General features: G+C 39.5%; 1 protein-coding gene across 9 annotated transcripts in view; it reads left to right on the top strand.

Moving 5' to 3' along the window:
* Mbnl2 (muscleblind like splicing regulator 2) overlaps positions 1-23221 on the top strand; it is a 172822-nt gene extending 149601 nt beyond the window's left edge. For all 9 annotated transcript variants that reach the window (XM_029558905.1, XM_008823601.2, XM_008823602.2 and 6 more), the window contains one exon: positions 20421-23221. In XM_029558905.1, coding sequence (XP_029414765.1) covers positions 20421-20548 — 128 coding nt within the window. In that variant the 3' untranslated portion in view covers positions 20549-23221. The remainder of the gene's footprint in view (positions 1-20420) is intronic.
* The last annotated feature ends 2706 nt before the right edge of the window (positions 23222-25927 follow it).

Genomic DNA, 25927 nt, shown 5'->3' with positions numbered 1-25927 from the left:
GTTCCATTTTCCAGATATGCCTGATATAGGTTTGCTCTATATGATAATCAACTTCAATAAAATCTTATCCAAAAATAATATAATTACCAGAAACCAGAATCATGTATTGTGTTTCAACTGGCCTTGCTATAAACTGCTTTTAAAGAAAAAGCACCCCACTTTGTTATGCCTCACCTCTGAATGTGAACATAGCCTCAGAGCTGCTTGTATGTCAGTTAACCTGCACTTAAAAAAAAAATCCAAAGAGGTAAGGTCACATTCTGCTTCATCCCTTTCACATCTCAGTTTTGTAAAATATCTATTATTTGATGCCATCTGTTAGAACTATATTCAGACAAATGTAGGAGGCATTCAGCATTTCCTGCTATTCATCACTTGACCCATTTTAGGGCCTGTGTTTGTTTCACAAGAAAATTTCTTGGTTCTGCAAGGCCCCAGTGTGGGAGGAGTAGGCTCCTGTCAGATCTCCTGAAATTCACAGCAAAGTGGCCAGCCTCTGCAGAGGATCAGACTGCAAGGCATTCCTTTCTCACAAGTTTGCTGCTTCCTGGAAGCAGAGGACAAAAACCAGCTGGATCCAAAGTATGTTCTTCTCCCAAAAAAGCAGAGACCACAGTCATCATAATCCAGCCCTGTGAACAACATGCTGGGTTGAGTCCTCTCCCTCTCCCTCTCTCCCTGTCCCACTCTCCATCTCTGCATTTCACTGCCAAAGTGGCTAAGCCACCTTCAGTTTTTGGCTTATATTCTGGCTCTAGAGTGGGGTTTGGTTTCAGCAGTGGGTCTGGTTACTGCAAGTGGAACAAAGTGTCTATATCAAATATTGCGTACTGTATTGGGTGGGGTGTGTGTGTGTGTGTGTGTGTGTGTGTGTGTGTGTGTACCCACAGAGAAACTGAGGATTGAGCCAAACTATAAAAATTGTAGCATTTGAGTTCAACAAATGCTGTTATTTAAAGTTTCTTGGAGACTGAGTCTAACTTTCAGTGTACAGCGTGGAATCTAAATTTACTACTAGGGGCAAAATTTTTTTTAATGTAAGGGTACACTGATGGTCTTGAACTTGGATGTATGAGAAGCAATATAGAAGGAGTTATTATCTTTCTCTTTAAGAAATCAGAGAATTCAGCCAGCAAGAATGCTCAGCGGGTAAAAGTGCTTGCCACGCAAGCCTGAAGATCTGATTTCAATCCCAGGAACCCACAGGGGAAGGAGAGATCCGACTCCCAAAAGTTGTCCTTTGATCTCTGCACATGTGTGTCATGGCACACACATGACTCTCACACATCTTACACAGGCATGAGTGCACACACACACACACACACACACACACATACACATACACACAATAACAACAACTAAATAAAAAGAAAGAATAAAATCAAGAGACAACAGACTTTCTCCTTCCTCAGAGGCAGCTGCTTTGCAGAAGAGCCCTGAGGTTTAATTAATATAAGTATCTGCAGATTCTCTAAGGAGAAGCTAAGTTATATAAGCATTGTCATCCAGTAGAGAGTTTCATTTTTCATGAATAATTCACACCCTGTAGTGAGAGGCTTGGGTAGAGTCCTTTTGTATACATCACCTAAAGACATACCAGCAGCTCCAGCTGTGTTACTATAGGAAAATGTCAGGAGCCCTTATGTGGAGCCTTCCTGCCTGCTGGATCATCCTCCTCAGGGTGCTTCAGATGCCATCCTCTTTTGCAATTTGATGGGATTTGGGTGGGGAGGATCTTTTTAGATTAAAAAGTCATATTCCCCATTGTGTTTTGGCTTTTATTGATGGTAGTAAAGTCATATTCTCTCTCTCTAAGTTTAGGTTGCTGACTTTGAACAGAATGAATATGCCATTCTTGCATGCATGCACGCACGTGTATGTGCGTGCGTGTGTGTGTGTGTGTGTGTGTGTGTGATTTATAAGGAAAGACAAACAAACTGCAGTGCAAGAGCCCAGCCCCATGTTCTAAGGCTAAATGCTAAGTAGGGTCTTTCTTCATAACACCTCATCTAAACAGAGCAAATGTTTACCTGTTTACATCCCCAGACTCTGGTCCCGTGTTCCGCCTTCTTGTGCTACTTCCTGAGTGTTTGGGGAAATGGTCAGCCTTTCTATGTGGGTAGGTATGGAGGAGAGGAAAGATAACTATGGCTCCTTTGCCAGAAATGTTGCTGCCACAGGTCACAGGCAGACTGGGTTTGGGCCTGGCCTCTCAGCCTCCTCTAGTCCTTTCTCCATGACACATGGCTGGAAACAGTGATTTCCAAGACCAGGAATCTCTGACTCTGCTGACACTACAGAGACCAACAGTTGAGGAAGATGCTAGAGATAGCCAGGGATTTATTGCTAGTACACAGATGTGACATTATCAGAACATATCATTAAAAAATAAAGTCACACATGTAAACATCATGTCATGAGAAATTGGCTCTGTAGCAGGGTTTCATCCCCAGAGTAGCCAGGGACCTATCTCTGAAGAGTGTGGAAGAATTAGGAGGTGGACAAGTACAGACCAATTTGGACAGTATTTAAAGGGTAAAGAGAGGGTGTTGGGGAGATGGTTCAGTTGGTAAACTTCCTGCTGCACAAGATGAGAACCTGGGTTCAAACCCCTAGAACCCACAGAAAACACTTGGCCTGGTGGCTCATACCTATAATTCCAGGAGAGAGCTCAGTCTTCCCATGCTTATGCCTAAGCATGAAGACCTGAGTTCAGATCCTCAGCACCCAGATAAAAACCTGGGTGTGGTGGCACATATCTGTAACCCCAGTGCTATGAAGGTGGGATCCTGGAGCTTACTGGCCAGCTAGTCTAACTAAATCTGTGAATTGGATCCAGGTTCAGTGAGAGAGACCTTGCCTCAGAAAATATGGTGGAGAGAGATTAAGGAAGACACAAGATATTGACCTCTGGCCTCTACATACAAACACACATATCCACATACACACACATGAACATGTACACCCATACACTATATACACAATAATAAATAACTAATAAATAAGTAACTAAGGTGGAGATCAATTGAGGACACCTAACATAGACCTCTGGCCTCTACATGCATGTGCACACACATATGTGTGTATCTGTACACATAGGTGCACGTACACATGGGTGCACACACACATGAATACATATACATAATGTATGCCGCATTTGTGTATTATGAAATATATAAATAAATAAAGGCTAGCAACAAGAGTGGAGTAGAGGGGATTCATAAGCATATTCTTTACATATATTATCACATTAGCTCTATTACATGGGCTGTTTTCCCTTCTACATCTGAAAAAATGAAAGCTTAGATTTGGTCACAGTCTTACTAGGTAGTAGAGCCTACATTTTTGGCTTCATATCTCTGGCCTTCAAGTCCGCCCTAATCAACTTTCTTTTACTGTGCAAAATGCTTAAGATAATCAGATTCTTGGAATTAAAGATTAATCTTGGCTCCGTTAGGGGGTTTCAGCCCGTGATCAGTTGGCCCATTGCTTTGGGGCCTAAGAGAACATATCATGGCAGGAATGCATAGCAGAAGAGGTCTGTTCACCTCCTGGCAACCAAGACACAAAAGACAGTCAGAAAGGAACTGAGGCACAAGATCCCCTTCAAGGGGATCCAGTGATTTAACTTCCCCATGGCATTACTCGCCTCTTAAAGGTCCCACCCTCCTCCCAGTACTACAAGCTGAAGCCTTTAGCACAAAGACCAGATCCAGAGAATCACAAAGTCAGTGCTGTCTCCCATTTCCTGCATTTTTCTCCAGTAGCATGTGTAGCCTAGAAAGGATCTCAGGATCAGTTCAGAGTTTATGTCATAGTACAGACAGAGAGAGGTATGTAGTTACAGGCCTGTGAGATGGCTCAGTGGGTTTAAGGCCCTTGCCACCAAGCTTGATGAGCTTAGTTCAAGTCTTGGAATTCACATGGTGGAAGGAGAGAACAGACTCCTGAAAGTTTTCCTCTGGCCTCCACACATGCACGCGCACACACATGCACACACACACACACACACACACACACAAATGTAACTTTTTTAAAAGAAGGTAAAGTTACATCAGATATAAATAGGGGATCAGTGTGTCTTTGATGAGCCAAATAACTTGCTTTAGAGCTTCTTGGGGAGATTAGATGGGGGCATGGAGTAGAAAATACTGTGGTCAGTCCATAGGGCTAGAGAGATGGCTCAGTGGTTAAGAACACAAGCTGTTCTTGCAGAAGACTTGGGTTCGAATTCCAGCACCCACATTGCAGTTAACCATTGTCCATAACTCCAGTTCCAGGGGATCTGATTCGTTCTTCTGTCCACAGTAGGCATTGCACAACACGGGTACACTGACATGGAGGCAATACATGCGTACACATAAAAATAATAATTTTTTTTTAAAAAAGAAAGAAGCCAGGTGTGGTGGCACATGCCTTTAAATCCCTGGGGCAGCCTACCTGCTTGGTGGGTTCCATCCAGTGAGAGAACTTGTGTTAAAAAAGAAAGGAGGAAAGAGAAAGAAAGAAAGAAAGAAAGAAAGAAAGAAAGAAAGAAGGGAAGGAAGAAGGGAAGGAAGAAAGGAAGAAAGAAAGAAAGATAGAGAGAGAGAGAAAGAAAGAAAGAAAGAGAGACAGAGAAAGAAAGAAAGAAAGAAAGAAAGAAAGAAAGAAAGAAAGAAAGAAAGAAAGAAAAGAAAAGAAAAGAAAAGAAAAGAAAAGAAAGAAGAAAGAAAATGCTGTGGTCAGTCCTAGAAAATAAAGTTGACTAGGTAAGGTGGAGCTCAGATTACCAAGGGCCTCAAATGATGGGCTGAAACAAGACAGGAAATGGGAAGCTGTGTCCACTGAGAGTCAGAGGCTAAGTGTAAGTTCACTGGTGAGGCAGCAGCTCCATCGTAAGGATTGAGAGAATAAAGAAACTCTGGGGTAGGGTAAGGAATGACAGAATCCAGAGAGGCTATCTACCACACAACCCTCTGCAACTTCTCCTCTCTGACATCTTCACTTTGGTTTATACTTGAACAAATTGGCTGACTAATGTTTTCTGACATGGGTGTATGAAGAACTATAGCTGTTCTAGCAATTAGAATCCATCATGCTTCAGCATCAGGTATAATATGCTGGAATTCTTGGTCTGTTTGTTTGAATTCCAGTAATCAGATTCTGTTAGTCTTAGCATCACTCTCCTTGTACTGCAGTACTCAGAGATCTAGAGTTCACATGGATAAGCTTCCTGTAATCAAATACGGGCACTCATCACTATTCTTCACAAGACATTTCTGGAAGAATCATTAAATGCATCACTGTAACATGTCACTCGATTTCTTCTAGTTACAGGTGCATCAGGTCTGACTTAAAACCAACACCAACTCGATTATACAAATACAAGTCAGTAAGTCATAAGAGCAAATTTATCATACTTGTGCCACACCACCAGAATAACAGTTGGTGTATGTGCATGTTTGTGTGTATACGCATGTGTGCACATATGCATGCAGGTACTTGTGCACAAGGAAGCCAAAGGTCAGTGTTGAGTGTCTTCCTCAATCACTCTCCACCTTATGTGTTTTTTTGATACAGAGTCTGTCACTGAACCTGAAACTCACTTATTCACCTAGACTGACTGGCCAGCAAGCCCCACGGATCCTCCTGTACCCACCTTCCCAGCACTGGGATTACAGGCTATGTCTTTGATTAAAGCACATCTGTACCTGGCTTTTTACATGGATACTGTGGATCCAAACTCAGGTCCCTATGCTTGTGTGGCCAGCACTTTTCCCACTGAACCATCTCCTCAGCCCTAAGAAAACATTTTTAAATGTGATACAAGTTACATTATAAATTGGAAGAAGAGCCCACAATCAGTCAGCTAAGTGTCTTGCCCAACTCAAATGATCAAAGGAAGCAAACCTAGAATCTGATGATCCGTGTCCACATAGAGCACTCTTTTCTCCCTTCCTCCAGCTGAGAAAGTGCTTTAAATTGTTGTGGAGAGGCCCCAAGGACAATAGAGCATACAGACAACACAGATGTAACTCCAGCCTCTGTCCTGCGTGGAGCACTTGCTGTAGTACCAGACATCACACAGAGCCTTTGGTATGGATGATCTGTCTGAAACCCGAAGTCCCTGAAAGGACCCTTATTAACTCCATCACATAGATAAAGGAGCTGTGGTTTAGTGATGCTGGGGAACCTGCCCAAAATCATACTATTAAGTAGCAAAACCAAATTTCAAACTGTCTCTGAACTCCTAACTAGAACATTGGATAGACTTGCTCAAGGTTTCACAAGAATGAGAAACTTTGTCTCCTAACAGCACACTTGGGCCTCTTCTGCTCCATCTAAACATGGTTCAGCCTTAAGTCTCTAGCTATATGTTGTTGTTGAACACTCCATGACTTTGCTTCCTCCTTAGAATTTGGAAAGTTGGTGAGGAATCAGGAAGAGACCCAGATAAGTTAAACCTGACTGTTTTTCCCCAAGGATTCTTCCCAGTATTAACTTCATAACTACCCCATTAATCATCTTTCCATATTGGCCATTGATACTCTAAAATGTAATGGGACCAGTAAACTGCTTTACTTATGAAGGTTCAGAGATGGGGTGTTGCTAGAATTGATTTCTGTTGGTCGTGTTCTCTTTTTGTTGTCGTTAGTTTTGCTTTTCATGTTTCCCTGAAACATGAACTAGAACTAGGAAAGAGGTTTAGAAAGGGGAATCTAATAATTGGGAAAAGAAAGATTTCATTGTATGCCTTGACCTTGGACAAGAGACTTTTAAAAGTTAGTTGGGTTGGGGGTTTTATGTTTGTTAACTATAAGCTGGAAAGTTGCCTCCTTGAATGGGAGTTGTGTGAAAAAAGAGGCTGTAAAAGTTGAACCACAGATACTCATTAAACAAGATGGATGCACAGAGGTGTCCATAAACAGACATTTTCTCTAAGCGTAGTGATCTAACAAATACCAGTAAGTAATGTAGCTTGCCAAAAGATTTACAGTTTGGGACTTAAACAAGGAAGTTAAGTTTCAAGGGCTGGAGCTGCAACTCAGTGGAAGAGTGCTTGCCTCAAGTACATGAGGCCCCAGACTCAACCCCTAGTACTACCAAAAATCAGAAAAGATAGTTTCAGTGTTGTTATATGATACTATCTCCAAAGCACTCTTTAAATTAATGAACTAGTGCCCACAATGCTGTATGAGGGACAGTTTTCAATTCCCATTATAGAGATAAGGAATACTAAGGCTAAAAGATGCTGAGTGGCTTTGCCATGGTAACACATCCACTAAGCCTAGTCCCTGGATTTTGACCCAGGTCTCACTTTTAAAAAAATGGGAAATTCTGGGGCTGGAGAGATGGCTCAGCGGTTAAGAGCACTGACTGCTCTTTCAGAGGACCCAGGTTTGAGTCCCAACACCCACGTGGCGGCTACAAACCGTCCTTAACTCCAGTTCCAGGGGAATCCGACGTCCTTTTCTAACCTCTGCGGCATTGCACAACATGGGTGCACTCATATATATACAGGCAATACACTCATACACATAAAATAAAAATAATAAATTTTTTAAAATGGGAGAGTTTGCCTGTCAGGGGATGTCAGCTTCCTACCACAGCTGACACTGCCCCTCAAGCACTGATGGCTTCCAGTGCTCTTAATAAGAAAATATTTCAGTTTTCAAAATGAATAATATGTGCTGACAGTCAAAACTTTAATGAAAAATCATAGAAATTCACTGTAGATTCGTCATCAGTGACAGGATATGTGCTACAGAAGGGAAGCAACTGCATTTTATATTCTAAGAAATCTTAAACTCATCAGAATCAAATGTATTTCCAACATATGGAGTGGCATACAAACCTATATTTTTTGAAAATATTTTATTTGTTATTTTTATGTTATGTGTATGAGTGTATTGCCTGCATGTGTGTGACTGCACCCATGTCATGCAGTGCCGCAGAGGTCAGAAGAAGTCGTCAGATTCCCCTGGAACTGGAGTTAAGGATGGTTCATAGCTGCCATGTGGGTGCTGGGAATCGAACCCAGGTCCTCTGCAAGAGCAGACAGTGCTCTTAACAGCTGAGCCATCTCTCCAGCCCCAAACCTATATTTAAATGTAAAATAGTATTATTTGAATAACTACTTAAATGGAAGCTGAGACCAAATTTGATTTAGGATTATGAATCTAAAATAGTAGCCTCAGGGAAAGGAAGCAACCTTTATCAAAACCCAGTATTAGGTATCAGACACTTCCTATGCTTTATTTCATTTAATACTCAGTATTGCTCTGTGGAGAGCCTTATGAAAGCAAATGAGAACAAATCATAAAGAATAAATTGCATAAAATCCAGTCAAGTGGCTAGGCAAGTTTAGACCTCAGGCTTCCCAGCCTGCAAATCTTGTACTTGACTGGAGCTTATGGTCACGTAGGCCTGGGCTCTTTTAAGCATCCCCACCAGTGAGACTGAGGATATAGTAGGGATACGGCTCAGAAGTCAAGTTTTTGCCTAGCATGCATGAGGAAATGGATTTGATTCCAGGCACCACTACAAGAATAGGGGAGGAAAGTTCAACTATTGGTTTTAAAAGTTTTAACCATTTAAGAAGAAAGTTCTAGTAGAGTTGAAAACTTTCTAAGGTCTAAGTGCAGTATCAGAAATGGTCTGAAAATTCTGGTAGTTGGTGAGATCAATGTGGGAATTCAGTTTCAACTCAGTAAACAAGAGCTAGGATGCAGTGGGGAGGAGGGTACCACTTTACCCTTCCCAAGGTAAGCTGGCAGGTAATTCTGGCTGGAAGGACTCAACCAGAAGTCCTCTTGTCCCACACTTTTTATTTTGTAAACAATAATTTTTAAAGAGGAGACAGCTTTTTTCCTTTGTCCCTGTAGAGCTTCATCTTCGTATCTTCCTATCAACCTCAATAAACTGAGCATCACTAGTTGAGAAAGAATGCTTCAGGCAACCTGCAGAAGACAAAGGAGAAGGGAGCAGCTAGAAGCTGGATGAGTCCTTAGTAAAACCATAGAATTAAGTTCAAAAGTGAGCTGAGGATGGTGATGGTTCATGAGCACAACAGAAAAAAAATAGGAATCCCATTTCACAGCAAGAGGGGAGAAGTGGGGGCAAGAGGGAGGCAAAAGAGGGAGACGAAGATGGAACATAGGTTATGAATTGGCAAGAAATGAAGCCAGACCTGGTGGTACATACAGGATAAGGCAAGAGACTCTCAAGTTTGAGGCCAGTCTGGGCTACATAATGAGACCCCGTCTCTTAGTACAGGGCTGACGTGGCTCAGTGGTAGAGAGCATTCCTACCATATATGCATAAGGGCCTGGTTCATTTCCTAGCACTGAAAAAAGTGACAAAGGGGAGAATTCCGAATTGGTGTTTAATGAAGGCAGAGGTCCAGAGATGGATGATGGATGATGGTGAATGGGGTAATATCACTGAGCTGTACACTTAAAAATGGTTAAAATAGTAAAATGTTATGTCTGCATTACCACAATTTTTGTTAATGGACAGAAGATTCCAGTAAGGGATTAAGGATTAGCAAGAAAGAGGTCAAATTGTACCTAGACTGATATTGAGTCTTACAGTGTAAGATTATAAGGTTAAAAGTGCCTTCTTGCCATGCATCTCCTTAAGAGCTGTTTTGGTAAGGCAGGTAACTGCATGCAGCTGTGGTTTTCCACAGTGGCCTGCGTCTGTTAGGAGTGGGGCTTATCCTGGGACAGAAGGCCTTATTAACAAAAGCCTGCTGTTTATTCAATGACAGCACATCTTCTTGATTCCTCTTAGCAAGTGTGTATTAGGAACCCCCCCCCCCCCCGCCATGTGCTGGACTCGGAGAATGCAGCAGTGAGAAAGCAGTCCTTGTTCTCATGAGCCTTACATAATGAAGGATACAAGCAATGAAAAATGTGTAAATGATTGCAGTCATGGGATACAGATCATCTCAAGTGACAATGACAGACCCAGCCTTTGATGAAAACACATTGTAATAAACAAAATGGAGTGCGAGTTCTCGTTGATAGAGCATCCTCCTTTGGCATCCATGCATTACCCCAGGATAGCTCCGCTCTTCCCAGGGAGTTGTTGAGGATAACTACTAGTAACCTCATTTTACCCCACAATATTGCAGAGGTGCTGGTGTGCTACAAACAGAAAGAAACTAAGCCTCAGACAGGTCACAAATCGAGTCGGCAGCACAGACAAGTCCCACTCAAGTCTGCGTCTGCTTTCTGTTTTTTCCTTTGCAGCCTAAGTTTCTGCACAATTGAAAGGTTTTTTCTCTCTCTCTCTCTCTCTCTCTCTCTCTCTCTCTCTCTCTCTCAGTCCTTCAGTTTTTCTGTCTGTGTTATTCCTCCCCTTCTCTCTCTCTCTCTCTCTCTCTCTCTCTCTCTCTCTGTCTGTCTCTCTCTCTCTCAGTCCTTCAGTTTTTCTGTCTGTGTTATTCCTCCCCGTCTCTCTTAGATTCTACCTGCATGTGTAGAGCTGTCAGTCAGGGAGCCCACTCAGATGTGGACAGCATATTTAATCTCAAACCTACTTCCTAATCATATCATTGTAAATATTCCAAATTAGAATCTTTGCTTCAATAGTGTAGCCCAAATTGTATATATCATTTCTTGATATAGTAGTGGTATTTAGCCTTCTTTGATATATACAGTGTTTCATTTTAAAAGTCTGTGTTTAGAGTTCTTTGGCCAGTTGTTTTAGAACTCAGTTTTCCAATAGAGACTACAGTAGTCTTAGTGATTAGAACCCCAGCTGACTCAGAGGTACATTTCACAAGAGGTCTTACATTGAATCAGAACATGATCTTTGAAAGATGATTCCCCACAGTGTTCTTTCAGTGAAATTTCTGCTGTACCAAACTGAGAATCTTTATGTGAGTTCAGTCCCCAAACTGCTTTCCAAAGATGTCTAAACCACAGAAGGCCCTTTGGGCGCACCGTTCAGAGACATTTGTGCTCATGACATTGTTTGTAGAGAGCAGTGTGGACAAAATACCATCCATGTTCGTGGATGCTTGTGCATCTTTGGGATTCAAGAAAGATGTCAAAAGCAGATGTCTAACCCCAAACTTCTAGAATGTACTTTAAAACCAAAGTTCCTTCCCTTCTCCTACCTGCGGGAGGTAGAGGAGCCATAATCTGGGGTGAAGTCCTTCATTGGAATATTAGTCAGGGAGGATTTGTTGAATAGTTTTGGGATGTGCAGTATGGAGTCAAGAATGTCAGGTGAAAACCTGGGGGCCAGGAAAGTGGCTCAGTCAGTAAAGTGTTGCCATGCAGGCATGAAGACCTTAGTTTGGATCCTCAGCACCCACATAAAGCCGAGCACAGGGGTATGTATCTGCAATCCCAGCGTGGGGGAGGAAGAGATGGAAGAATCCTGGGATTTTCTGGTAGGCCAGCCTAGCCAGATGGGTGAGTTCCAGGTTCAGTGAGAGATCCACTCCCAAAAAATAGGGTGAGGAGCAGTTGAGGAGAAAATACCCCACACTGACATACACCTCCACACTCATGCACACACACAAACCCTGAGGCATATTCCTTGATAGTTATAAAATTCGTTCACACCACCCTTAGTTGTTCTCCATGGTGCTGTGGTTTGGTCTGCCTGCTGCTTTTCTTTCTGGCTCTTATTTGGCCCTTCCAACCTAAAGCTTTTATTTTTGTCTTCTCGCACAGCTATTGAGCAAACATAATCTCAAAGCTCCTCTTTCATAGTAAACACACAGCACTCTCCAGTATATTTTCAACACTTCTATAGTACCAGGGGACCAGATCAAGAAAAGAAAAAGGGAACCTGCCTCTAATATCATTTTACCTTCTTTCTTACTTGTTTGTAAAAACCAGTCACTCTTGGGTGACATATATTAGACGTATGTTAGAATTTCATATGCTATTCAATAACACCAGAAAAATGTTCTTAGAACATGGTCTAAGAACAATCCTCCTGTCTCTGGGAAAGCAATGGAAAGATCCTTGGGAATCGTCCAGGGGTGAGGAGAGAAACTGCGACCAGAGTGAGGAAGGGTGGTTTTTCTCTGTTTCTTTAAAAACCTTCCCCTCGTCTTGTTTCTTTTCCTCTCTGTAGATGGGCCAGCCCTGCACCCCAACCATTGAAGGACAGGCAGAAATGCATGTGGGGAGGAGGGTTTCCTATCCCTGTAGGAAGGACTAATAATGGCAGGCACAGAGCATGCCTGGGTGATGGGCCATCTGGAGGGAAGGGAATGAATTTGTCTGGTTCATGTTAAGTTAGAGATTGCTATCATTAAAAATATACCCAAGCCCTTTATTTCCCCTAACCAACCACATTACAGTTTGTAGATACAATGTTTGAAAGCAATCCAGTCATTCCATTTGTTTGGCATTTGATAAAACAACAGGGCTGTGGTTGCTGTGTGTAAGAATTGGTTGGAAGAGAAGATAATTCTAGAAATACACTTTCTGACAAAAAAACAAAGAGTCACTCTGGGACAATCTTGAGATTTGTAAATCACATACATGATGACCAGATCCCTATTTCAATGGAAAAAGACCAGAGTTCATCCCCAGAGGATGATTTGAGAGAAGAAGGATGGGGCTGAAGAAGAGGCCATGATCAAAGCCACACTGCAATATGCACATGAGTCTAGATGTTTTCATACATGACCTGGTTTCACATGAGCAGTAGAAGCTTGCTCAAATCAGGAACTTCCATTTAAGGATTTTGTCCAGATAAGTTGCCAATGTGGATTTTGACCAATTACCTTTAATGAGGCTGATGTTACTACTTTTCACTAAGAGCTCAGTTACTAATACTTTATATGACAATATTTCATATATCGGAATATATACCAAAAGTCTTCTGTTCGATAACAACAGATTAAAAATGAGTCATCAACAAGATAATGTCATTGAAAATAGAGAATTAGACCTTTGGATGTTGACTTTTATTAGCAACATAAAGCAAAACAATAGTTCTAATACAACTACTCTTTAAGGTGCTTCCCAGTATTATACACATACCATCCAATTTCAATTTGCTCCTCTCAAGAGCGAGACTGTCATATTTGACAGTCTGTACAAATGAAAAATGCATTTGAAAATAAGTTAAATGTGGTACCACAATACCCTTCCTCAAAACAGTATTCCCTTAAAATAATAGTAAATCAAACTAATTTTCAGAGACTCAGGATGTAGTTCAGTCAGTAGAGTGCTTGCCTAGCATGAACGAAGTGCAAGGTTCAATCCATAGTACTACATAAAAGCAAGCATGGTAGCCTGCACTTATAATCCCAGCAGCAGCAAGGTTCAATCCATAGTACTACATGAAAGCAAGCATGGTAGCCTGCACTCATAATCCCAGCAGCAGCAAGGTGCAAGCAGGAGCGCAGAGGTTTAGAGTCCTTTTTAAGTAGAGGACTGGGATGTAGCTCAGTGATAGAGCACTTGCTTCGATTGTGCAAGGTCCTGAATCCAATCCCTAGCACAACAAAATAAGTAAATATCAGGATGGTAACAGGCAAGTCTTGGTCATATTTGGGGGGAATTCCCACTTACTTTTCTACTTTAAAATAAATAATGAATTTATTTTATTCATTAGGAGACAACATACCCTTTTGTCTAATAGCCTTTGGAGGGATGCAGGGCCCTGTAACTATGGAAAAGGCCTTCTAAGACATCTACTGAGTTTAGAAGTTTTCTTCAGGTGGAATTTTTGCTTGTCTGCCATGCCTCTTTGAGTCATTCAGATTCCAGCCTGGAGAATCTCTCTCTCTCTCTCTCTCTCTCTCTCTCTCTCTCTCTCTCTCTCTCTCTCTCTCTGTGTGTGTGTGTGTGTGTAAATGAAGACAGTGGGGAAGGATATCTCTTTTCTTGGATATTCTGAATCTTTAAGATCCCTGAAGGGGTACAGAGATGTATATTGCTTGTCCAAGGGGCCCTTTGATCTTGCTCTCCATTCCTAAATCACCTGGTAGTCTTCTGTGGACTTAGAATTGTGTCCTTGATTACTTTTGTGCATTCAACCATTCATTCAGCCAGATACAGATATTACTCCTGTGTGCTCCTCCCCAGCCTAGACATGAGGGACACAAGGATGAATTAGATGTTCCTCCTGTCTTCTGTTTTGCTGAGGACTTGCTTAATGCACCTGTGTGGAAATGTCTACCTCAATTCCCCTGTTGGGGACATCAAGATCCTCTGAGATTCTTTCATAGCTCAGCAAGGCTACACAAATATTTTATTATAAGATATATTTATCTACATCTCCAAAGTCAACATGACAGAGACAGCCTTTGACAGTTAGTCAGGAGAGAGATTTAGTGAGGCATCCCTTGTTCTTCTTTAATTGTATCATGGTTTGAATATACAGGAACGGTTGGTCTTTTCATTGAAATGTTTTCCCCATCATTCATGCAAAGCTGAAAGAGTTCTTAATGATCCCAGTATTGAGCTGCCATCTCTGAAGATAACATCTCTGAATCATCTCTGGGTACTTCTATGAGTATAAACATTTTAGAAGCTATCTAGAAACTCAAGCGTTTTCACAGGATATGTTCAGTTCCCAAAGATCAACCACAAGGTAGAAAACTCAAAAAAAGTAACACTTGCTATCTCCAAAATACTAAAAAAAAAAAAATCCCATGGTGCTTTGCCTTCTTTCTTTTGCACTCTCCTGCATGAAGACTGGCTAATTCGGTTGTTGGATCCATTGCTGCTGATGAGCTCAAGTTCAGTGTTTCCGTTTCTGCACAGACTATTTTGCTTTCAACCAAGTGCATTTCACACTCTGGTCAGCTCTTTTTTTGATGTGATGGATGGTCCAGCCTAAGTCAATCATCATTAAGGAAGAGATAAGACAACATGAATATTTCATAACTGGTGATTCAGTCAAGGGAGCGATAATCATATTTTCTTTTTAGGTAGCGGTTGTCTGCTGGCCAAGTGCTCTATTCTTGGGAGTGAAAACTAAAATGTCTGGGCATCACAGTATTAACTCCCCTAAGGCCTTGTCTCCCAATCCCACTAACTCTCCCACCACTGCATCTCCTGGTGTTACTGCAACCCAGACTGATGCTTACCTCAGGAAGCAGCAGTCTAGATGTGGTGGGTATCTCCTCCAAAAAAGTAAGGCTGATGAATACACATGCCAGCAGCTGTGAATACACATGTTCATTGCTGAACCCAGCCCAAAGGCAGATTTGACTACAGAGTTGTTTTCTATATATAATGTGAATCAATTGCAGAATTTTCAGCTGCTTTGGGGTAACTGAATCAGGTCAAGCAACATGGAGCCTAGATATTTGCAAGTAGCAATTAGTTGGAGCTGGGCAGATATTGCCATGATCTTTACCTAGCTCATTCATTTATGTTCATTTCCCTACCTGACCCTAACAGGCTTAGAATTCAGACAGTGTCTAACCCAGACACTGTCTTTATAAACATCACTGCCATTGATCGTGAGTAAAAGGTAAACATTGCACTAAGGTTTCAGAAATTATTAAATGGCTGCTCACATCATGTCTGATAGAAAGACCCATTTTGATAGTCTTGGGTGCCATTCATGCATTGTCTTTAGTAAATATAAGACCAGTTATGGACTACATTCATTTTGGGGAAGGATAACATAGAGTGCATACATACTAAGCAAAATCGTCAGATTCTTAAATCCAGCAGCCAGGGAGAAATATTTTAGTTCATTTAATATGAATTTATTAATAAGTAACCTCAGTTACAACCAACTGGTGTTATTACATCATAAATTGTATGGTTACAACTACAGGGACCACCAGTGATTTACATTGATACTCCTGACTTGAGATCAAGTATGTCTTCATTTTAAAAATAGAATTGTGACATCGGGTGTGGTGGCACAGGGTTTTAATCCCAGCCCTTGGGAGGCGGATGCAGATGGATCTCTGCCAAATGGAGGCCAGCCTGATCCACATAGTAACTTGTGGGCAGGCTGGGACTAGGACAACCCTATCAAAAATTAATTAATTAATTAATTAATTAATTAATTAAAGGAATTGTGGACTTTGTGGACATCAGCTGTTCTCATTTTTTAGTATTCTCCTTTTAGTGGAAAAGGATTTGAAATGCTTTCAGGTCATAATTTTGATTTATCATACATGATTAGATATAATTGTATTTCCAAATTTTGCCTCCTGTCACAGTTCTCTGTTATATAAAATACTACTTACTTAGAAGAATAGTCCTCTAGGGAGATAAATAGAAATGTGTCTTGGCCAATACATTTGATTTCTTTCCTAGCTTCATAGCTTGAAGCCAAGGCTTCTCAGAAGCTGAAGCAGTGACACTCTGATGGGGCAGAGTGACAATGTTTCTTGCATCCACTGGGAGGAGGTTCTGGCAGGGCCAGCGTGAGCTCCTCCAGTCAGTCCTCACTATCCTCCATCTCATACACCAGGCTGTTTCTTCCATGACCTCTCAGGGGTTCTTCTGAGCCCCCTTCTCAGCTAGCATGCTAAGAGTTACAAATAAGCCTTTAGAACCACAGGTTCCCCTAGTTCTTGGCATGGGTCTGAGACAGACCACCAGTTCCATGCCCTGAAGGAAATTCTCGTCCCAGAAGCAGAGTGAGCATCTCATGTGTATAAGCCATAAGTCACTTAATACTACACAGACTTTGGTATCTTCAGAATATAACTGCAAAACATATTAGGCTTAAAAGGGTTTGAAATCCTTAGTTCCTAATGAAAATCAAGAGTGTAGATTTTCAAGTTCAAGCAAAAGCAAGGATGTTGCAGACAGGAGGCCATTAGGAGAGCCAATGTGCTAGTTGTCCATCTAACTTACACATACCCTCTTGCAGACCTCATGAAAGTTTTCAGTTGCTCCTTCCACTAACACATGTACAGTACCTTGAGTTAGGAACTTACGGTAGCTACCCCAGCTTGGACCAAAGGCAAACCAGAAAGAAACCATTGACATTTGGTCTGTTGAGGTTGCTTTGCTTTGTTTTAAAATATTTTTTTTTAAGTGTGTGTGCCTGTGTGTGGCTATGTGCATGTGTGTGGAGGTACCTGTTGAGGCATCAGATCCCCTGAAGCTAGAGTAACAGGAAGTTGTGAGCTGCCCTACCTAGGTGCTGGGACAACAGCAAGCACTCTTAACCACCATATTTCCAGCCCTGTTGTTATGTGTTTTAATGAACGATTTTTAAATGGGAAAGCTCAAGGTTCTGTGCCAATATTTAATATTCAGGTAACTTCTGAAGCTTCCAATACTCCTGGAGATAAAAATTTTTCATGAAGAATGGTGGAGGGGTGGAGAGTTGTAAAGGTAGATACACGTAGAATATGTAGACAGAATAGAAGGGCATCTCTGAGGCAAAACTGTAGAATGACAAAAATGTGCCTATTCATCTTGAAATTGTATTTCTGTAGTGCCAATCAAAAATACAATGTGACTACGCTGGTGTGGTGGCACATGCCTTTAATCTCAGCCCTTGGGAGGCAAAGGCTGTTGGATCTCTGTGAGTTCGAGGCCAGCCTGATCAACATAGCAAGTTACAGGACAGCTGGGGCTACAGAAAGACCCTGTCTCAAAAGATCAATAATAATAATAATAATAATAATAATAATAATAATAATAATACAATGTGACTAAAGGAAAGGAAGGGAAGCTGACAACTAAAGAAAAGGTCCTTATTTTCTTCACAGCTTCTTCGCTGTCTCCTGCAGCCCTTCAAACATTCAGTGTCCCTCACACATTCCCCTGGAGGCCCTATGGCCTGGAGTGTCGTATGTCCCCTAGCATGAGAAGCAATGATCAAAGAAGCAATTGTGAAATAAGTGGCATTGGTTGGCTGCTGCTCATCACCTAGATTCTGCTCCATTTCCAATATGTGTTTCACCCCAGAATACACTTCATCCAGACAGTTCCAGAAAGTTATAGTTGTCAGAAAAGAAAGTTAACAGTAAATGATACTTTCAAAAAAAAAAAAAAAATGTTGCCACCCACAAATGGAACTTCTAAGGAGAAAACCTGAGAGCTTTCCTGACTCAAGATCAAATCCTTGAACCTCTTGAAGTTCACCACTTTTAAGAGTATAACTCTTTTTTTATGCTACATGTATGCTTTCCAAGGTAGCCAAAGACAGGGCCCTGGGTAGCCAGTTTTCTGGGCTAGGTGTCAGGTAGCAATCATAATTTCAAGTTCAACAGTACCAAAGCTCACTTTTATCTGCCTTTATCCATATATTGACTCGAGTGAACTGGAGCAAAGGGAAAAAGCAGTCTGGGTAAGCCTAGGTGGAACGTTTAAATAATTTTAAAACTGATTTCCAGTCTAGATACACCTCCCTGGTCTTTTTGTCAAATACAAGTTCAGAACTGTTGTAAATTTCTGCAATGCAAATTTGCCCGTTCTCATTTGCCCCTTATTGGGCTTTCTGCAGGTGCTTTCTCTCCCAGCGATTGGAAATATGCTATATGGGTTTTTTACTTCAGTCAATAAACAGAAATATGCATATTCCAAAATATGCATTAATATATGTCTGTTTAAAAAGTACAAGCTTCTTTCCCCTAAATATTTCAGAGAAACTCTTGCTACAGTAAGAGGAAAAAACAGGACCTGATCTGATAGCTTAAGACACAGTCTAGTACACCCAGCATTAAAACTCAAAGATAAAATTTTTTAAAACTGAGCCTTATTTAACAACCAAATATCTAAATCTAAGTTATAAACTGACCACTCATTACCTAGTTGCAATGATATTCAAAGATAATATAATAATCATATTCAAATACTAGGTATTATGATAATATCTACATAATAAAAAAATTAAACATTGTTCTTAATCTAGCAACATACAAAAGAAATGTGATTTTCCTAATTAACTTTAAATTCCAAGGAATTGTTTTAGAAACAAAGAAAAGGGGCTGGAGAGATGACTCATCAGTTTAGAGTGCCTGCTACTCTTTCAGAGGATCCAAATTTGGTTTCCAGTTGGGTGCCTCACAACTGCCTGTAACTCCAGCTTCAGGGGACCCAACACCTTCTTCTGGCCTCTGCAGGTTCCTGCACACATGTGGCACACTCACAAACAGACATACATACGCATAGATCAAAAGTAATTAATTAATTAATTAATTAATTAATTAATTTAAAAAACGAAGAATTATCTCAGTTTCTGAAGTTTTGAACTTTCATTTAGCATAAATACTTAATGTAAATAAGTCATATTTTTATTCTATTCACCTTTGTATATTTCAGTGAATTAAAAATGCATATTTATGGAAGAAATCATTTTGACATATTAAAAAATATTACACATGAACTACAGGAGTACTCACTCAAAGGGAAAAGTATCCGTAGCGTAAAGTGTGATTTAATAAGATAACAAATTGTGTTTGTTGAAATGAGCCTTTTTACTAGGAATTGACTCATAATGTATATGAATATTAGCTGAGATTTACCATAAAGAAGTTTTATCAATTATTTCCTAACCAAAATTTTTTTGGCTATTTAACAAATAAACATTTATTTATTAATTAAACAAAGTTGAATCAAAGCAATGAACAAAGAATTTTTTTGGTAGAACTTCAGATTTCAACTTGACTTTAAATGGACTGGACCGTACATGTCAGTCCCTCATCTAGGCCAAAGCATGATATTAGAGGTGAATTTGGTGGGGCTAGGGATTGAGCTCAGTGGTAGAGTGCTTACCTAACATGTGCAAGACCCTGGATTCAAAACCCTGTACTGTAAAGTAAAGGTGTGGGATACTTGGAGATTAACTTTTAAGAGAAACAATTCGGATTTAATGATTTAGCCTTGTCTGAGCTTTTTTTTATGCTTTTGGATTTATTAAGAATATTTTAACTGCTAGATTAGATTGTTAACACTTTTTCTCTTGACTATGACATTTAGACATAACCTGAATTTGAAACTGATTTCTGTCTTATCTTGGGAACAAAATTGCCTTTGCTAGGACTATATCTTTGAATTATGAGTTAATAGGTAAACAACATGATTAAATTTTAGATATATTTAAGCTCACAAACAACTTTCAAGAACACATTCTCTCATTAGACTTTTTGATCACTATAGCAAATACTAATTGGACGGTAATATGAGCATATAACAAAGAAATATAAAGCCCCCCCCCAAAAAAAATAATTTAAGAGCCGGAGGTCTAAACAAACTGCCTGCCCACATACATGCTGTCACAGTGTCATAGGAATCACTGTACATTTGAATCATCATTTGTTACAGTGGCCACAGAGCACAGGTGGCTAAGTGTAAAATTTCTCAGCATGAAGGATGGGGATTTTTGCAAAGTCATGATTGTGTATCAGGATTATGAGAAACTGAAGAACATTCTGCTTTCAAATGTCTGTTTTCAAAGAGTAAGACTTGAACATGTTCTTTTCCCTCGCAGAAGGTCTGAAACGTGCTTGTCTTTTCCTTTAACAGATAATTCTGAAATAATCAGCAGAAATGGAATGGAATGCCAAGAATCTGCATTGAGAATAACTAAACATTGTTACTGTACATACTATCCTGTTTCCTCCTCAATAGAGTTGCCACAAACTGCATGCTAAATAAAGATTTAGTTCTTCTGGACAGACCACAACCCTAAGAAGCTAGAGCTGCTATGTCCTATATGAGTATTAAATATGGTATGCTTAGTATACTCCAACCTAAGATAGTTAACTACCTGAGACCAGCTGTGATGTTTAAAGACATAAAGGATGAAGTTTACTTTTAAAGGGTTTCTAAACATAGTTTCTGTCCTAGGAATATTGTCTTATCTCCATAACTATAGCTGATGCAGGAAGTCCAGCCGATATACTCATTTGGACTCAGAATTTTTCAAATTTAGCAATAAACAGTTAGCATTCGTTTAAGCACCTATTCCAAGGGCAGGTTCGATTCTAACTCCAATCACTGTCATTTCATTTCCTGACTGGATAAAAGGGTATGTTTCACTTCTTGACGAAATGAACGCTGCAGCAAAGACAGGAAGTGAAGTAAAACAGACACCTGCCCCAGCAGGTCTAAAATCCGAATACAAGTTCAAGCACAAGTACTGGGGACACATCAGAGTGTGGAATTCGGTTTGCCTGGAGATGCCGCGTTGAATCATGGGATTCTAGAATAACATTAAATAGATTGAAAAAAGAAACTTTGCACGGTATGAACTTCATACCCCACCCAACAAAGTCTTGAAGGTATTATTTTACAAGTATATTTTTAAAGTTGTTTTATAAGAGAGACTTTGTAGAAGTGCCTAGATTTTTGCCAGACTTCATCCAGCTCGACAAGAATGAAAGAAAGGCTCATGCCGACAGTCTAATCTAAGGGATTAGTCTTTCAAACTCACCCTCCGGTTGCCTGTTACTGAATAACTCTTCTAAACTAAAACCTAGTCAGACACGGAAGCTGTAGGTGAGGAGATCTGTATAATATTCTAATTTAAATAAGTTTGAGTTTAGTCACTGCAGATTCAACCGTGACTTTAATCTAAATTACTATGTAAACAACAAAAAAAAGTAGATAGTTTCACTTTTTAAAAAATCCATTACTGTTTTTGCATTTCAAAAGTTGGATTAAAGGGTTGTAACTAACTACAGCATGGAAAAAAATAGTTCTTTTAATTCTTTCACCTTAAAGCATATTTTATGTCTCAAAAGTATAAAAAACTTTAATACAAGAACATACATATTATATATACACATACATATATATACTATATATGGATGAAACATATTTTAATGTTGTTTACTTTTTTAAATACTTGGTTGATCTTCAAGGTAATAGCGATACAATTAAATTTTGTTCAGAAAGTTTGTTTTAAAGTTTATTTTAAGCACTATCGTACCAAATATTTCATATTTCACATTTTATATGTTGCACATAGCCTACACAGTACCTACATAGTTTTTAAATTATTGTTTAAGAAACAAAACAACTGTTATAAATGAATATTATGTGTAATTGTTTAAAACATCCATTTTCTTTGTGGACATTTTAGTCATTGAAGTATTTTGACTTTTGAGATTGAATGTAAAATATTTTAAATTTTGGCATCATCGCCTGTTCTGAAAACTAGAGGCATCAACCATATCATTTTTTGTTGTTGTTGGTTGAGAAAAAAAAATCTGCATTTAATTCTTGTTGGTCAAAGTCTACTTACTATCTATTTATCTTATATCATAGATCTGATAACTGTATCAAAAGAAAATCACATTCTCAGTGTAATCTGACATAGTGCTTGTATTGTGTTTGTTTTAATTTGTGGAAAGGAATTGTATCTATCTAACCTTAGTAGCTTCATCTCTATGTATTATTAATACTTGTAATTCAACTATAACAATGTAGTTACGCTACAACTTGCCTAAAATGTTCATATTTATTTTCTTTTTTCTCTCATTTTTTTCTTTGCCTATTCATTTAAACTCATTGAGAACATAGTAGACATTACTAAAAGGTAAATTATGGGAATCACTGAAATATTTTTGTAGACTAATTGTTGTAACTGCCTTTTTTTTCCCTTTCATTTCATCATTTTGATTTTAAAAATTATTAGCACATAACTATTTTCAGCCCTTTAATAATAGATCATCAAAAAACATCTGTATCTCCAAGTAAAGAGAGACGACTGTATTTTTTACTATGATATCCATTTTCCAGAATTGTGATTATAATATGCAGAGTCATAAATATGCCATTTACAATAAGGAGGAGGCAAGGCAAATGCATAGATGTACAAATATATGTACAACAGATTTTGCTTTTTATTTATTTATAATGTAATTTTATAGAATAATTCTGGGATTTGAGAGGATCTAAAACTATTTTTCTGTATAAATATTATTTGCCAAAAGTTTGTTTATATTCAGAAGTCAGACTATGATAAATAAATCTTAAATGCTTTGTTTAATTAAAAAAACAAAATCACCAATATCCAAGACATGAAGATAACAATTCAACAGATACTGTAGTTAGGACACTAACTCTCCACTTGTACTGGAACTACATCTCACTCTTGATTTTCAGGATGTAACAGCACTTCACAGAAATATTCTTTCAGTCATATACCACTGGTAACATTTCTACTAAATCTTTCTGTAACACTTCTTAAAGAATTCCCTCATGCATTATCTTACAGTGTAAACAGGAGTCTAATTTGTATCAATTCTATGTTTTGGTTGTAATATTCAGTTCACTCACCCAATGTACAACCAATGAAATAAAAGAAGCATTTAAAAGGATTGTATGGTCATCCTCCTCTTTGCTTTAAACAGACACATCATTAGCTAGACAGAAAACAGTTTTTCTTTCACATAGATATCACTCTGTGACATGAAAGAACAAATTCTAGTCTTCCAAGTAGGAAATGCATAGTTGTTGCTTTGGGCTTTGGCTTTTTTCACATTTTTATTTGCAGGGTAGGCCACCTGCCATGGCATGTGTGTGGAGGTCAGAGGACAACCTACAGGGATTGATTCTCTCCTTTCATCATGTGGGTCCTGGGGATTGAACATAGACTTGGCAGTAAATGTCTTTACCCCTGAATTATCTCTCTGGCTTTTCTACAGCAAGAAAAATAATTTAAAAATAGTCATTTTGGAAATGCTTTTGGCATCCTTTAAAATAAACAGTAAATTCAGTCATGGTGGCACAGACCTTTCATCCCAGCACTTGGGAGGTAGAGGCAGATAGAACTCTGTGAAATTGAGACCAGCCTGGTCTACATAGCAACTGCCAGGCCAGCTGGGGCTACAGGGAAATCCTATCTCAAAAAAGACCAAAGCAAAAAAAGAAAATTAACAGAAAAATCCCACCATTCAGCCCTCTTCTCCATGATTCTAGCTGATAAGGAAACACAAGTGTCAGCATATGGGAGGGGAACAAGAAACATGGGCTTCATTAAAAGAAGAGAAAGTGACCATTGACCTGTGACACAGGCTTCTAAAAAGAGCTTACGTGGATGATATGACTCGTGTCTGAGGCTGCTGAGAGGACAAACAGGTGAGTCTGTTGAATGCAGAGGTCTTGGCCAAGTAGACCAAGAACAGAATAGGTAGGTGTACAGCCAAGAGGGTGAAAGACTCCCTACTATCCCGTCAACCATCATCCTCCTCCTAGAAGGTGGTGTGTGGACAAAAGGAGCCACAGATTCCTGTCCAGCAGGGGGAGCTTTTCAAGAAAGGTGCTGTCAGCCTCTTGGATGAGGTTTTAGTCTGCTTTTCTGTTGTTACGACAGAATGCCTAAAAATGGGTGATTTGTAAAGAATGGGTTTGTTTGGGCTCCCTGTTCTGCAAGCTCTCAAGTCCAGGAACATGGTGCTGGCACGGGCTTCTCAGTTCACGCAGAAAGCAGGACAGGTGTGCATAAGATACAAAATAGGAGGTGTGGCTTCCTTTACAACAACCTTTTGTCCCAGCAATGAACCCAGTCCCACCAAAGTGAGAACTCCCCTGTGTCCTTGAAAGTTAGTGCAGTCCAGTGGGAAAGACATCAGTCCCACAGAGTGACCTAATCACCTTCAGGTCCCACTGCTCTCAATACTGTTAAGCCACATAGGCAGGGACAAACCCTATTCAAGCTGTCGCAGACAAGAACATCCTTTGTTATACTGGGATTGGCTGAAGCTGCCACCTCTGCGCCCTAGCAGGACCAGTTACATTTCTCCAGTTACATTTCTCTTAATGCTTCAGGTCTTCTGAGGAGTTCTGCTCCAAAGATAGAAAATACAAACATTGATCATCTGACATTCACAACTAAAAGTGCCTGTGCCTGTGAATTTAAACTGTCATCAGGATTTCTAGAGTAAAAATACTTCTAAGACTTTTTGTGGCTATGTTTTTTAAATCCGGATACTCTCTCTCTCTCTCTCTCTCTCTCTCTCTCTCTCTCTCTTTCTCTCTCCGTCTCTCTCTCTCCCCCTCTCTCTCTCCCCCGTCCCATCCCTCTCAATATTTGTTTTAATATTTGTATTAAATGCAGAGAAAAATCCATCCCATCAATTCCTCCTTTAAAATAAGCATAAAAAATTATCTGTTAAAAGAAAATTCAAGACACCAAATTTAGGGAGAAAGTTGTTCTTTTAAGTGAAAAAATTTTAAATTAAATTTCTTAAAATGTTTTACCCCTGGTTTTATAATCTTCATCTGTAGACCAACTGACTTTGTTTTCTGTATTTCATTTTTTATTTGTACATACTAATTACACATAATGGGTTCCAGTATGAAATTTCATACATGTATATACTATATTTAAATCATATTCATCCTGTTACCCTCTCTTGTCTCCTTAAAACTCCATCTCAAACCTGAGAGAATTTCTTTAAAAATGACTGCTTTACCTTTAGCATAAAGTTATTTAGGTATAAAATATCAAATATCCTTTGGTCTCTGCCAAAGAAAAATATCATTTCAATTTTGGACTGTCCAAACTAAAAATAATATTTCAAACCCAGAAATGCAATATTTTTGTTATTAACCAAAGTTCTTTTGCAACACTTCAGATTTGGGGGTCAGCCAGGCAAATTGAAATAACATTCAACATTCTGATATTTATAAAAGAAAGCACTGACTCCCTAAAGAATAATTACCCCTTTTCAAGTATCTAAGAGTCCATGAGAAATTAAGCAATCATTGCGGTTGGACTGGTCCATCTCCATAAAAATGACTGAGTCACTGTAAATAAGTATGATTCATGAAGAATGAAACATGGAAAAGACATCCCTCTGAGCTCTCAGCTGAGGAGGTGGGGGAGGTGGTAGGACAGGAGATAGTGGAGTAAATGTTGGGAGGAGACCCACCTTGATCCCAAACTCCATACTAAATATTCTATATAAGTTTCTATCAAATCTTCCAGTGTCAATGAAGAGAATTGCTAATCACGATAAGTGAATTCCAACTGCTACAGAGATTTCTAACTCAAGGTTACAGCATACACATCCTGTTGTGTA

Source organism: Nannospalax galili, unplaced genomic scaffold, assembly GCF_000622305.1.
Source record: "Nannospalax galili isolate Female #2095 unplaced genomic scaffold, S.galili_v1.0 scaffold528, whole genome shotgun sequence".
In the NCBI taxonomy this organism is placed as follows: domain Eukaryota; kingdom Metazoa; phylum Chordata; class Mammalia; order Rodentia; family Spalacidae; genus Nannospalax; species Nannospalax galili.
This window is presented reverse-complemented; position numbering and strand designations above follow the sequence as displayed.